The sequence below is a fragment of the Propithecus coquereli genome, unplaced genomic scaffold (genome assembly GCF_000956105.1).
Source record: "Propithecus coquereli isolate 6110/MARCELLA unplaced genomic scaffold, Pcoq_1.0 Scaffold3, whole genome shotgun sequence".
NCBI lineage: Eukaryota > Metazoa > Chordata > Mammalia > Primates > Indriidae > Propithecus > Propithecus coquereli.
In genome coordinates this window covers 11,798,652-11,812,535 of record NW_012148618.1, presented here as the reverse complement: position 1 = coordinate 11,812,535, position 13,884 = coordinate 11,798,652, and the positions used below count along the sequence as shown (strand labels likewise).

The 13,884-nt window shown below is 39.6% G+C and overlaps 1 protein-coding gene and 1 non-coding gene across 2 annotated transcripts in view; one reads left to right on the top strand and one right to left on the bottom strand.

The window, feature by feature from the left end:
* CASC5 (cancer susceptibility candidate 5) overlaps positions 1 to 2,946 on the bottom strand; it is a 48,855-nt gene extending 45,909 nt beyond the window's left edge. Inside the window, 2 exon segments of the mRNA XM_012649225.1 lie at positions 1,828 to 1,867; positions 2,912 to 2,946. Coding sequence (XP_012504679.1) covers positions 1,828 to 1,867; positions 2,912 to 2,946 — 75 coding nt within the window.
* A 7,462-nt stretch (positions 2,947 to 10,408) lies between these two features.
* On the top strand, positions 10,409 to 10,490 carry TRNAS-GCU. The gene has a single exon. It is a non-coding gene; the product is annotated as a tRNA-Ser (tRNA).
* Positions 10,491 to 13,884: the final 3,394 nt, after the last annotated feature.

Sequence of the window (13,884 nt, the reverse complement as noted above, 5' to 3'; positions counted from 1 at the left end):
TAAGTGACACTTTGCAACATGTTATAAGTATTGTTAACTGTATTCTTTTTTTGTTGTTGTTATTATTAGCCATTACTACAAGGGTGTGGAATCATGTTAACTATATTCTTAACATGCTAGAGTTGAAGGATGAGGTATTCAATGTGGATTTGTCTTATCATTCTAAAGTGCGTTGGCTATCACAAGCACAGGTATTAGCCAAAATTTTATTTCTGCCAGAACAGACAGTCAAATTTTATGAAGAACAGAATCAGCAATGCAAATTATTGAAAGAAGATTTCTATAGTAATGCAGCATTTCTGTGTGATATCATGTCAAATCAAAACAATTTTAATATTTCTTGGCAAGGTAAAACTAAATCTGTATATGATATGTTGCAAAAAATCCAAACATTTTGAAAAAAGCTATCGTTTTCCAAAAAACTTCTTCTTCAAAAGGAAATTTCAGATGAACATTTTCCCCAGTTAGCAGAGGTTACTGATGAGCAGGGTGATACATGCAAATCATTTGAAGAATACACAGTTGTTATAGACCTATGAATTGGAGAATATAATGAAAGTTTCACTGCCTTTGAATATCATGCCATCACACTCAAATTAGCATTTCAGCCTCACCTAGTTGATATCACCAAGGCACCTGAAGAACTATAGATGGAATTGATTGAGCTCTCAAAAGATGACAATTTGAAGTTATTGTTTGATGGTCAGAAAGATCCAACTGAAATATGGAAAAATGTAGTAGACTATCCATGTCTTTGGCAACATGCCTAAAAAATGCTTTCTTGTTTTTCAACCACTTACTGCTGCAAATCCACATTCTACTAACTAACCCAAATCAAGACACCCTTAAGGTCACAAACAACTGATATCCATTTAGAGGATCAACTGAAACTGCAGATTTCCATGCTGCAACCAAATATTGAAATGCTTTCTAACAAAATGCAGACACAACAGAATCATTAAAAGGTTAACTTTAAAATTAACAAATAGTTTTGATTTTTTGAAATTATTAAGTACATAGTAATTAGATTTTTACAAAATAATGTACATTTTTAAGTATTTTTAATTGAAGTTTCTTCTTGAATGCAGCCTTATTTTATTAGAACTAAATTAATGAAGGCTTCCAACATGAAAAGGTTCCCCAGCTCTGCTCTACACCACTCTAGGGTACAACATGTAGCCCTGTCTAGAACAATCTGATAGTCTTTTGTCAATAATGATTGGTTCAGGAATGAGGACTTGACCCATATCAGGATAACTGAGCCAACATGATTCAATTCTGAATCTTTTCTATCTTGAACAAACAAATACTAGTCTTCACGTAGGACTTGAACTTGAAGTTGGGAGATCTAGATATACCACAGTAATCCCAGGAAGAGAGTCAATCTGCTGATAGAGATTACCCAAAGTAGGCAGCCAGAGCAAAAAAAGAGAAAGTAAATCCTAGAATTGGTGACATTATTGGAACCCCTGGTCAGTAAGTTGTGCCTAAATCCATCCCTATCTTTGGAGTTTTTAGTATCATAATCCAATACATTTGGTACTTAAATCAGTTTGGGTTGGATTTTTGTCTCTTGCACCAGGTTAAATATATTTTTTGAACAGCTTTATTAAAGTATAACTTACATAATGTAAAATCATAAAATTAATAAAATATGAATTTTAGTATATTTATAGAATTGTATAACCAGGTTAATTATTTGAGTCTTTATCCACAGAGCAATAGGAAACCAGTGGGGGTGGGACAGTAAAGCCATAAAGTTACTGTGATATATAGTTATCATTCAATAAAAGGTAACAAATATTAATTTACGTATGTCTTTCTTACTGAGGAATGTCGTCTTCTAACAGGTCTCTCTATATTGTCACTGAAAAAGGAAAAAAAATTATGTACATATGGGTAAAAGACCTAATTTTCAAAAGCCATCATCATAGCACCCCTTACATGCTTTTAAACTGGCCATCACTTTCATTTAGCACTCTGGCCAGAAAAACTTATAAGAGTTTAAACTCAGTATTGAAATTCAGTGTTTTAAAATACATACTGTGTACTACAAGTCTATCTCTTGAATAACAATCAGTACAACATAATTTACATGTTTATAGAAGTATAATAATAAGATAAATGGGCAATAAATCAAGAAACTTCAGTTTTGGTTTTACTACTGTGTTTTAGATTAGGTTTTGAAAATTCAAATGCCTATGAGGCCAAACAGATAATTTGTTAGATGTAAGAAAAACAGGTGGTGTTGAGACTGTAACGACCTGGAGAATTCCTGCTTCATTTAAAGGCCAAAGTCATTACCTTGCTCTGGTTAGTTGTTATCAAACAAGAATAAAAGCCCATTGTTGCCACACTTGATTCTTCAAGAGGAGCTGAAAATCCAACTGTTGTATGAAATCTTGAGATTTTGAAATTTTGTTAACTAATTCAAAACTTAAAAAACACATGTAGGCCAAAGCCAGTGTGGTAGTGCATTTCTGTAGTCCCAGCTATTCAGAGGCTAAGAGGGGAGGATCCCTTGAGCCCAGGAGTACAAGACCCACCTGGGCAATATAGCAAGACCCTATCTTTAAAAACAAAAACAAAAGCACCGTGTGTAAGCCGAAAACATTATGTCTATAGGCTACAAACAGGCCACTAATTTGTGATGCCAATTTTAGACAAATCACTTCATCTTCCTGTGCCTAAATTTTCCTATCCTTAAATTGAAGAGATGGGAAGTGGTGTCTAAAGTCCCTCTCAGTTTTGACTCTAGCTGAGTTTATATAAATATATGGCAATGAAAGCTATGGCTTTCCCTGGAACAAAATGGAAAAAGATTTTAGGAGTTATGGATAGAACTTACTAGCTGAAAAAATATCTTTCTCTGTTAGAGTATAACATTTCTAGCTGCATCAAATGAACTTACTTTTCTTCATTAGTCTCGGAAGACACCCCATCCATTTCCGAAGAAAATTTTTTTCTATAACAAATACACAATATTAGAAAAGGTGAGAAAAAAGGAAGGGAAATTACAATCTATGATAAGATTAAGAGTACAGTTGTGAATTTAGGGTTACTTTCTGAGGGAACATCAAAACCAGGAAGGAAAAAACTATATTATGGATATAAAACCAGAAATTTTAAGCCACTCCTGATATAATTAATAATCTGGGAAAATTCTCACACTTAAAATAAAATCAGTGATTAACTCTGATCCGGATAATATGAACTTTACTGATTCAAATAAAAATTTGCCCTAATTTATAAAAGCTTATGGATTACATAATAATTCAATCCCAGAATGGAAGTCAATTAGTTATCTAAATACAGTGGATTTTCTTTATGTGCATATTTTAGGAAAATTCAACTATAAGTACTCAGCAAAAAAATTTAAGACTTACAAATGACACTTTAAATAGTGTAGCTGATTATGCTTGAAATTCCACTCAGTGAGTATTTGCCCTGGAAAGAGAGAAATAAGAGGCATGTTGAAAGAGGCCAATTGAAATTTCCTCAATTGGTCTCAGTTCCTGCCTCCCTATAACTAAATTAGATTTTCACTTTATGCATTAACTTTAGAACCTAACCTCTAAGTAAGAAAAAAAATGCCATTGTAGACTTAAAATTAGGGACTAATACTTCATACTAAACCTGTACTTCAAACTGAAATAAAAGTCTGCTTATTTTTTAGTATTACTGAATTAGCTGTCAATGTAGATAAAATTATGGGCATCTTTTAGAATTTGATCTCTCATCCTTTCCTTTTGTCCTTGATCACTTTCTCCACGTTTTTCGATTCTTCTGGTTTTACTTACCTCCTGTTCACAAATAACATTCATATCTACTTAAAATAATATTTTTAATTTTAACTGTTATGCACCAGTATAAGGAATTCATTATATAAGACTGGTTAAATTGCTGTTTTTTAAACTAGTAGCAACTTGCACCTTAATATCCTCCTTCCCAAAAGCAGCCACTTTTACCTTTAACTGATTATTTTTGTATTTAATCTAGATAACTTGTTAATCTAGATAACTTGTGTATATTGCCATTTTTAATTTTTCTAGTTTTTGACATTAAACTGTCTTCCCACCATGGGAGATGAAAATTAAACTCCCTTTCCTGTGACCATTTCCATTGCATACACACACACAAACAGATAAATACAGTATAAGGCAAGATTACATGCCGATCTCATTACCATAAGTATTAAAATCCTAAATACAATTTAGCAAAAAGATTCACTTGGGCCAGGCGCGGTGGCTCACGCCTGTAATCCTAGCACTCTGGGAGGCCGAGGCGGGTGGACTGTTTGAGCTCAGGAGTTCGAGACCAGCCTGAGCAAGAGTGAGACCCCGTCTCTACTAAAAATAGAAAGAAATTAATTGGACAACTAAAAATATATAGAAAAATTTAGCCGGGCATGGTGGCGCATGCCTGTAGTCCCAGCTACTCGGGAGGCTGAGGCAGAAGGATCGCTTGAGCCCAGGAGTTTGAAGTTGCTGTGAGCGAGGCTGACGCCACAGCACTCACTCTAGCCCAGGCAACAGTGTGAGACTCTGTCTCAAACAAACAAACAAAAAAAAGATTCACTTGACCAGCCTAAAAAGAATATAAAAAATAAAAAAATAAAAAACATTAGCAAAAAGAAGCATTTGTAAAAAGGGTCATGTATCATGGTTATGTTGGTTTTATTCCAGAAATGAACAACTGGTTGGCTGTGTTTGTGGGGGTAGGGGGATGTTGCACCTGTAGTCTTAGCTACTTGGAAGGCTGAAGGAAGAGCCCCGGAGTTTGAAGCTGCAGTGAGCTATGATGATGCCACTGCACTCTAGCCCGGGCAACAGAGCAAGACCCTGTCTTACAAAAAAAAAAAAAAAAAACCTAATCGCAAACATCAACTTAATGGTTAAACTTTGAAAATTTTTCCTCTAAAATCAAACAAGTGTGACAGCTATTTACTTCTATTCAATCCATTATCAAGTCTTAGTAGTTCTATTTCCAAAACATATCCTCAATCCATTATCTTTAGTAGAATACTAATATATCCACCTCATTGTTATCCCTGCTTTTACTCTTATCCTCCCACAATCTTTTTTCCACACAGCAGGGGGGTTTATCTAATTAAAACATAAATCACATTTAAGACATTTTCTACTTCCCAGCCTTAAAGCCCATCAGCTGGGCCATGCGTGGAGGCTCACGCTTGTAATCCTAGCATTCTGGGAGGCCAAGGTGGGAGGATTGCTAGAGGTCAGGAGTTTGAGACCAGTCTGAGAAAGAGCGGGACCCCATCTCTATGAAAAACAGAAAAAATTAGCTGGGCGTGGTGGCACGAGCCTGTAGTCCCAGCTACTTGGGAGGCTGAGGCAAGAGGATTGCTTGAGCCGAGGAGTTTGAGGTTGCTTTAAGCTAGGCTGACTCCATGGCACTCTAGCCTGGGCAACAAAGTGTAGACCCTGTCTCAAAAAAACAGGGGGAGGGGGGAAGAGGGAGGAGGGGATGGGCATATGCACAAACAATGAGTGTGATGCGCACCTCGGACTTGGGAGGGACGGGGGGTAAGGGCAACATACGTAACCTAAACATCTGTACCCCCATAATATGCTGAAATAAAAAAAAAAACAACAAATACCCATGGGGTGGGGGGGAACCACACAAACATTCCTACTTCAAAACCCTTCAGTGGCTTCCCACCATACTGAGAATAAACTCTTCACCAGGACCTACAAAGCTATACAAGATCCAGTCCCTGTTTGCCTCTCAGACTTCATACTTTATCTCATACCACAGCTTCCTCATTGACTATGCTATCCATACTAGTCTTTCTATTACTGCACACACAGAGTTCTTCCCTGAATCAATGTGTTTATATTTACTACTCTTTCTCGGCAAGAGAGACAAGAAAACCATTTTTGGTAGCACTGTGTATGTCTTCTTTGTAGCATTACCCCAATTGTAATTTAAAAATCTATTATGTAGGCCGGGCATGGTGGCTCACGCCTGTAATCCTAGCGCTCCGGGAGGCCGAGGCGGGAGGATCGCTTGAGGTCTGGAGTTCGAGACCCCCGTCTCTACAAAAAATTAGCCGGGTGTTGTAGCGCGCACCTGTAGTCCCAGCTACTTGGGAGGCTGAGGCAGGAGGCTCAGTTGAGCTCAGGAGTTTAAGGTTGCTGTGAGCTATGATGATGCCACCGCACTCTAGCCCGGGTGACAGAGTGCAACTCTCTCTCCAAAAAAAAAAAAAGTGTGTGTGTGTGTGTGTGTGCATACCTGTAAAAAAATATAAAAATCTGTTATGTAAATTAATTATTCCTGTTATCTCTACAAACTACCTTTGCCACAACAGTAAACTCTATGAGAATATTGGTGGTATTTCTTATGTTCACTGTTATAGCCTAGCAGTGCTTTGTAAATAGGAGCTCAACAAATGTTTGCTTAATTAGTAATTAAAATAAAATTATTTAAACCTTTATTATCACCAACTTGCATATTTTTTCTCCTTTGGAAATATTTTCAAATTCAGTACACATATTCAAAATTCTCAGATAAAAATATTAAAATACTACCAACTGTAGATCACCTAAACATCTTTGCTGTTTGAAATAGTCACTAAGCATCATTTCTGTCCAATCTGCAGACCAGCTGGCATTTAATTAACTGATAAGATTCAAAACTTACTGAAGTCCCCCTTTTTAAAATATTCTATTTATTACATAAGTTCCACCTTCAACAGAAATATTAAGAGGAGACCCCAGACTCTCACATTAAGCTTCATTTATAAAACGCTGTTATGGTTGAACTCTTGATGACTGCCACATTGATTATTGATTGGTTCCACATTGATTGATTACTGATTGGAACCCAGTGTGCTACAGCATACTCACAGAGGTGTCCTGAGATATTTTGAATTTTTGAGAGACACAGAGAAATTCTTTTTTTTTTTTTTTTTGAGACAGAATCTCACTCTGTCACCCCAGCTACGGTGCAGTGGCATTATCGTAACTCACTGCAACCTCCAACTCCTAGGTTCAAGAGATCCTCAACCTCGGCCTCCCAAGCAGCTCAGACTACAGGCTTTCCAGACAATGCCTGGCTAATTTTTCTATTTTTAGTAGAGATGGGGTCTCACTCTTGCTCAGGCTGGTCTTGAACTCCTGACCTTAAGCGATCCTCCTGCCCCTGGCCCACAGAGCAATTCTTGACATGTTGGGCACTGTGTGAACTGCTAGCTCAAACTAGTACCCATTCACATTATATTAGTTTTAATAACATATTGTGAAGCTAGATTTTTGGCAGTTGCTATGATAAAAAGCAAGCACTTTTTAATTAAATTAGTACAGGAAATCAGAGTGGCAGTGTACAAACTGATTCCAAGCTTTGACAAGTTGTGCAGTGTTCAACAGTTATGTATATCCAATTAGTAAGAAATTGTGATTTAAGAATAAAATAAAAAATATCACCTTTTCCTTCAATTTATATATATTGTTTTCAAATGGCTACTAAGTGTCTGGGACACAAATACTTATTAAGTTGTTTGGACCTAACTATTGCACTTAATAAATGGAACCAGTAGGTATTTCTTTTGGTCTATGGGTGCCACAAACTAAGAAAGTGTGGGAACAACTAGTCTAAATAATCCAGAAATCTGCAAACTACTGCCACATGGCCAAATCAGCCTTTGAGCTAAGAGTGGTTTTTATACTTTTAATGGGTTGTAGAAAACAAAGAATATGTGACAGAGACAATGCAAGTGACCATGTGGCCCGCAAAGCCTGAAATATTTACTATTTGGCTTTTTGCCCATTCCTACATTTACACTACCAGTATCTAGAGTTAATATTTTCCAGTGTCCAATGATATAGACTAGACCTGTGCTATCCAACACAGTATTTACATTTAAATTAATTAAAATGAAACTAAAATTTTTCTTTGGTCACAATAGCCACATTTCAGGTGCTCAGTAGTCACATGTGGCTAATGTGATACCATGCTGGAGTGCAGATACAAAACATTACCATTATCACAGAAAGTTTTATTGGACAGCACTGTCCTATTATTAATATCTTTCGTCAATATCTTGTACAGTCTATTATTTAGAGTCAAACACATCATTACTACAATTCCAAATATTTTTACTCAATTTACATGTGTTTGTCATCTTGTAAACATTTCCAGCCATCCACATAGTCAAGAAGAATTATACTGTTTTCAACCTAACTTTTAATTATCGAAACTTTACAATATATTAACTCCCCATCTCTGTAAATCATCCCTCCAAGTTCCACTTCAAATACCACCTTCTCCATGGAACCCTATGTTAGTCTCCATTGCCAAAAGCATCAAATAAGCTCTCCCTTCTCTGTGCTCCCATACTATTTTAGAATGTCATATAATCCTTTACAGTCTGTCTTGTATTATAGTTATTTGTGTATATTAATCATTTCCCTTTCTGAATTGTAAATCTCTCTAGTTTAGGGATTCTGAATCATCTGCTCCCAGCCCTATCACAAAACAAAGAACCGCCCCTCTCTCCGCAAAAAAAAAATAAATAAATAAAAAACAAAGAACCCTAGGCCAGGCGCGGTGGCTCACGCCTGTAATCCTAGCACTCTGGGAGGCCGAGGCGGGTGGATCGCTCAAGGTCAGGAGGTCTTCTTTGTAGCATTACCCCAATTGTAATTTAAAAATCTATTATGTAGGCCGGGCATGGTGGCTCACGCCTGTAATCCTAGCGCTCTGGGAGGCCGAGGCGGGTGGATCGCTCAAGGTCAGGAGTTCGAGACCCCCGTCTCTACAAAAAATTAGCCGGGTATGGTGGCGCGTGCCTGTAGTCCCAGCTACTCGGGAGGCTGAGGCAGGAGGATCGCTTGAGCCCAGGAGTTTGAGGTTGCTGTGAGCTAGGATGACGCCATGGCACTCTAGCCCGGGCAACAGAGTGAGATTCTCTCAAAAAAAAAAAAATAAATAAATAACAAAGAACCCAAGAAACATCTAAAGAATTCGATTGGTCCAATTCAACTCAGTTGAAAACTTTAATCTTAATATTTAGAATAAGCTTCTGCTTTGGTCTTCAACCACATCCTTTATCTCTGTAAACGCCTAATAAACCTATTCCAATCGGCGATACTTCTACCCGCCTCCCCCACACAAGTTCGAGTATTTAAATAAACAGCAAGAAAAGGGGCTTAAATCCTGAGCTTGAATAATGAACAGAGTAAGATTTTAAAAAAAAACTAATTTGTGGCGTACTAATACTGACTTTATTTGTTAATGTTATTACACCTGCCGAAAACCGAAAATCTGTTGCGTGCTGCTAGCACTCCGATCAGACACCTCAAATAAACCATGATGACCCCTTCAGTTACGACAGAGGGGTCCCTTCGTCGTCTGTGGCGAACGGATCTTGCTCTGTGAACCTATCTCTTGCTCTGTAACCCTACCTCGTCCTTTCTCAATAAATTTCCTTTCACGCTTGCAAACCATAAAAATAAAAAACCATGATGAGCCGAGAATTTTAAAGCCACTTATTGCTGTCATTTCATTTATAGCCAAGAAAAGCTTAAGTCAGAAATGCAAACAGCCGCGAGCTCCCCAGGGAGGAGTGGCTGGGGCGCGAGGAAGAGTCCGCGAACCCTGACAGAAGATGGCAGGGCGGGGCGGACGGGGACGCCCCAGACAGCGACGGACCAGCAATCCAAGCCGGCCCGAGGGGCCCAGGTGTGGATGGAGAAGTGTTAGGGAGGAGGGAGGCGGCACAATGTGCAGGCCAAGGTGAAGAAAGAAAGGGCCCAGCAACAGGGGCGGAGGCGCCTACTCTGGGCCCGGCGCTGCCGGAGGCCGACTGGCTGAGGGAGCGTCCCTCACCTCCCCCCGCGGGATCTTCAGAGCGCTCAGACAAAATCCAAAGCCTTCCCAGGAGCCCAGAACGAAGGGGTCACTCTCTTTACCCACCGCGGCCCGCCTGCTTGACTAATTCTGCTCAGACTTGTTTGAGGTCCGCACGCTCCTCAGAGGGGTAGCTGACCGCCGCCTCTCGCCGTCACCTCACAACGCCCAGCCTGCCACAGAGAAGTATATTCAAATCTAACCGCCCAGCCGATTCGCATGCGCAAAGCTGCTCTACGCGTTGGCTCCGCCCCTGACTCCAGACCAACCCCGGTTCCAAGATTCCTTTAATCAAATTTCTTCGCCATTGTGCCAATTTTATTTCCTTCAAGTTTATTTCAATTTCTACCGAATTTCCTTTGCTTCTCCCCAATGCAGACCCCTCCACATCACGGGAGCGGCCATCTTCTTTCGATTACTTGTTATAGAAGTGATTAGACCTTGGCTTCCGTACAAAATGGCGGCTTCCATAAGATTGCGTCACAGCCCCTCTAGTATTACTCCCTATAGCTATGAGGAAGCAGTAGGCTTCTGGGACGAGGTGGCCGAGTGGTTAAGGCGATGGACTGCTAATCCATTGTGCTCTGCACGCGTGGGTTCGAATCCCATCCTCGTCGGGCGTAGCATTTTCTTGCCTCAGGTGGGGGGGGGGGATTGCGGACTGGAAAATAGTTGAATGATCCAGTTATAATTTACGAGCCAATTTAATCTGCTACTTTCAGTCTTGGTTTTGAGATATTGAAAAAACAGTATTTGGAGGGTTCTGACCTCAGAAATGAAGAAAAGGAAGGGAAAGACACTTTTTCTGGGAATCAGAAAATGTGCTTGATTTAATTTCTTTTTATGTGAAGCAAACAATAGTATATAGAATTCTACGATTATTACCAACCCATATGTTCCAATGCTGGTCTGCTCCAACTTAAGATAACTTAGCTCCTAATGGAGGGGTTTCAATTATTGTGGACTCTTACACTAGCGTTTTTACTATTTGTCCTGATTATGAAGTATCAGGTTTCACTTCAAAAACTAAAGCGACACAGAGTATTCAGGATTTTCTTCTGATCCCCAGCAGGCTGCAGATATTCAAGACATGTATACATCGGGAAACATTTTTAAAATGTTGACAAAATTTTTTAATCTTGGTAATATCTAGAAGCCAGAGACTGAAGACCTGAAACGTGCCTACCTTCCCAGAGAAGAGGAAAGGGTACCCCTTTTTGGATTTAACGTTGGTGGAAAAGAATAGAGATTCCCCTTTTGAAAGGTCATCAGGCAGATTCATTCAATTCACATTTAACAACCTTTATTTATTTGGTGTTTACTATATATAGGCACCACACATTTTATATGCATTACATCACTTTAACTCACCATAACCCTGTAACCATGATAGATATTTTTAATACTTCATTTTACAGATGAAGACACTGAAAGATTAAGTTGTCCAAGGTTACATAGCTTCTAAATTGCAGTAAGGACAGGGTGACCCAAATGTGTTGGACTCTGGTGGCTCTTAAGCACCATCCTATACTGTGCTGGAGATTAATAATCAGTGTTCATCAATCTCTTGCTGTAGTGGTTTACAGGTTCTCTCCCCAACCAGGCTGCTGCACTGCATGGTGCTCAAGAACCCTGCACCTGGCAGGGATTCAGCAAGCTTTAACACACTGAAGGTGAAAGGCAGTAGCCCCTTCTTTGCTGGCTCCACTGGCTCCTCCCTGGTATAGATCCAGATCCCCTGGGAATGTTGACATCTCACCTAACTAGCCTAGCTCTCCAATCCATTCTCCTAACTCTCCAACCCTGCTGCTAGGAGGTGTTTCCACCCTGGGTCCACGCATTCCCAAGGGGTCCATGGATAGAATTCAGTGGGTTATTTGGTTGGGAAAAAAGATTTCATTCTTATTTTCATAATCTTTAATTAAAAGCACTTCCTTCAATAAAGGTAAGCAACAAAGTACAATAATATTGACCTTACCCATTCCTTTGTCCCAGTAGAAATCACAGATATTTTTGTATTACATTACCGTTATTGCTTTACGCTCATCCTCGCTACTTCAAAATTTTGGTAATTATTAGACCTGTCATTAGATCTTGTAATGTTATACATTCATAAATAAGTGCATTATTATATTATTATATCACCCATTTTAAAAATATTTTGATAAATGTATTCCAACATACTTAATTTTATGCATTTGAACACAATATTCTGAGAAGAGGTTCATAGGCTTCACCAGACTGCCAGAGAGGTTTGTGTCACAGTTAAGGTTAAGAGCCTCTGAGGGATCTTTCTAAGTTGCCTGAAAGACACTGATCTTACCTTCCCCTGAACTAGGGCTTGCTCTCTCTCTATAACACCTTTGCAGGTGCTGTCCCTAGTCCTCTCCTTGGAATGTTCCCCTGTCCCCCACCCACTTCCTTCCCATGCTGTCACTGCCTGGCTAGCTTCTGTTCCTCCTTCAGATCTCAGCGTAGATGTCATCCCCAATCATCGAGCCTCCCCTAGTCCTGCAAGCTGCAGCTCCTTCTTGCATTTCCCTCAACTAGCCCCTGTGCTTTCTCTTGCTTCTGGGCCTTTGTACCCCTCCTAGATGCTCCTGCAGCCCTCTGGGTTTTTCCTGGCACCGGCCAGGCAGTATTTAAATTGTCCATAGTGCTGCAACTTCTCTACAGGCCAGCGGGACTGCATCATTTTTCTGAGTTTTGCCAGTTTTTTGCAGTGATGATTTTCTTTGGAAAATTGATTAAGTTCTATCGATGCATCCAATCTCTATAAATAAAATGTGGCTGGATTATTTTCTCAAAGGAAAATCTTCAGCTGTAGAAGTTCTATAAATACAATTTACTGGCCAAGTCTAGAGGGAAAAAAAGTTGTGAGTTGGAAACTCACTTTTTATTCCTTAGTTCTTTACCTGTTTTCATGCTTAATTGTTCACTTGAGGTTTCTTTCATGTGGAATTATAATACCAATTGCTATGACAGTCCCAGGTTTTTGCATTTCTGTTGATTTCTTGATCCATAAATACTGTCCTTATTTTCTCTTTTTCTAAGGGAGTCAAAAGAATCAACAACATGCCAGAATATCTGAAAGCCGGCTTGGCGCGGGGAGGGGTGGGATACTTGAATTAGTAATGGAGAAAGCATATAAGAAGCTGATGGTGAAAGAAAAGCGCCATCTACTGGAGCAGCTGCAACTGCAAGACTTGGACAAGGTAGTTCTACAGGAATGGTTGCCGCTTTAGGAAAAATCTACATTACTGCTGTCTACACACTCTCCCCTGAAATTCATCAACAAACCACAGCTCAAGGAAACCATTCTCTATCAACACCAGGATTCTTCCTCACAAGTACTATCTAGAAGTATTGCAGGACCCCTCAAACTCCAGGAGACCACGCACACACTCACACACACACACACACACACACACACACACACAGCCTGTTGCACAGTCAAATACATTACCAAGATATTCCAGCTCTCTCTCTACTTGAGTGTCAAAGAATGGGTCTTCATTCTCTGAGTCCAGCTTCAGAAAGAACCATTCTCTCTCTTGAGAATGAAGTTCTCTGAGAATTAATGTCCAGTGTTATTTGGTGCTGGTCTGCGGCCCAGATGGGCCATTATGTGTCAGCAGCTCTAAAAGAAGAATTGAAATCAATGCTTTTGTGTGTGTGTGTGTCTACAGTTTATTTCTTAACTCTTACAAGAAAAACCCAGACCTCAGGCTCCAAGACTTGCAAAGATTGTTTTTCAGAGGCAGGCAATGACAGAAGTGAGGTCAGTCTCTTCCTTACGGTTAGGAAGTGTGATCTCACTGGAAAACTAGGTCTGGGAACACAGCCATGACAGAGCCTGAAGAGGTTCTAGAGTGAATCCAGGCATTCTTCTCTGCATCTGCAACACCAACATGAAAAGCTTTTCTTTGCTCAAATCATCCCCTGAGCTGCACGTTATCATGTGAAAACATGTACCTTGCTGTAACAGCTTCTGGGAATGTCTACTGAGCT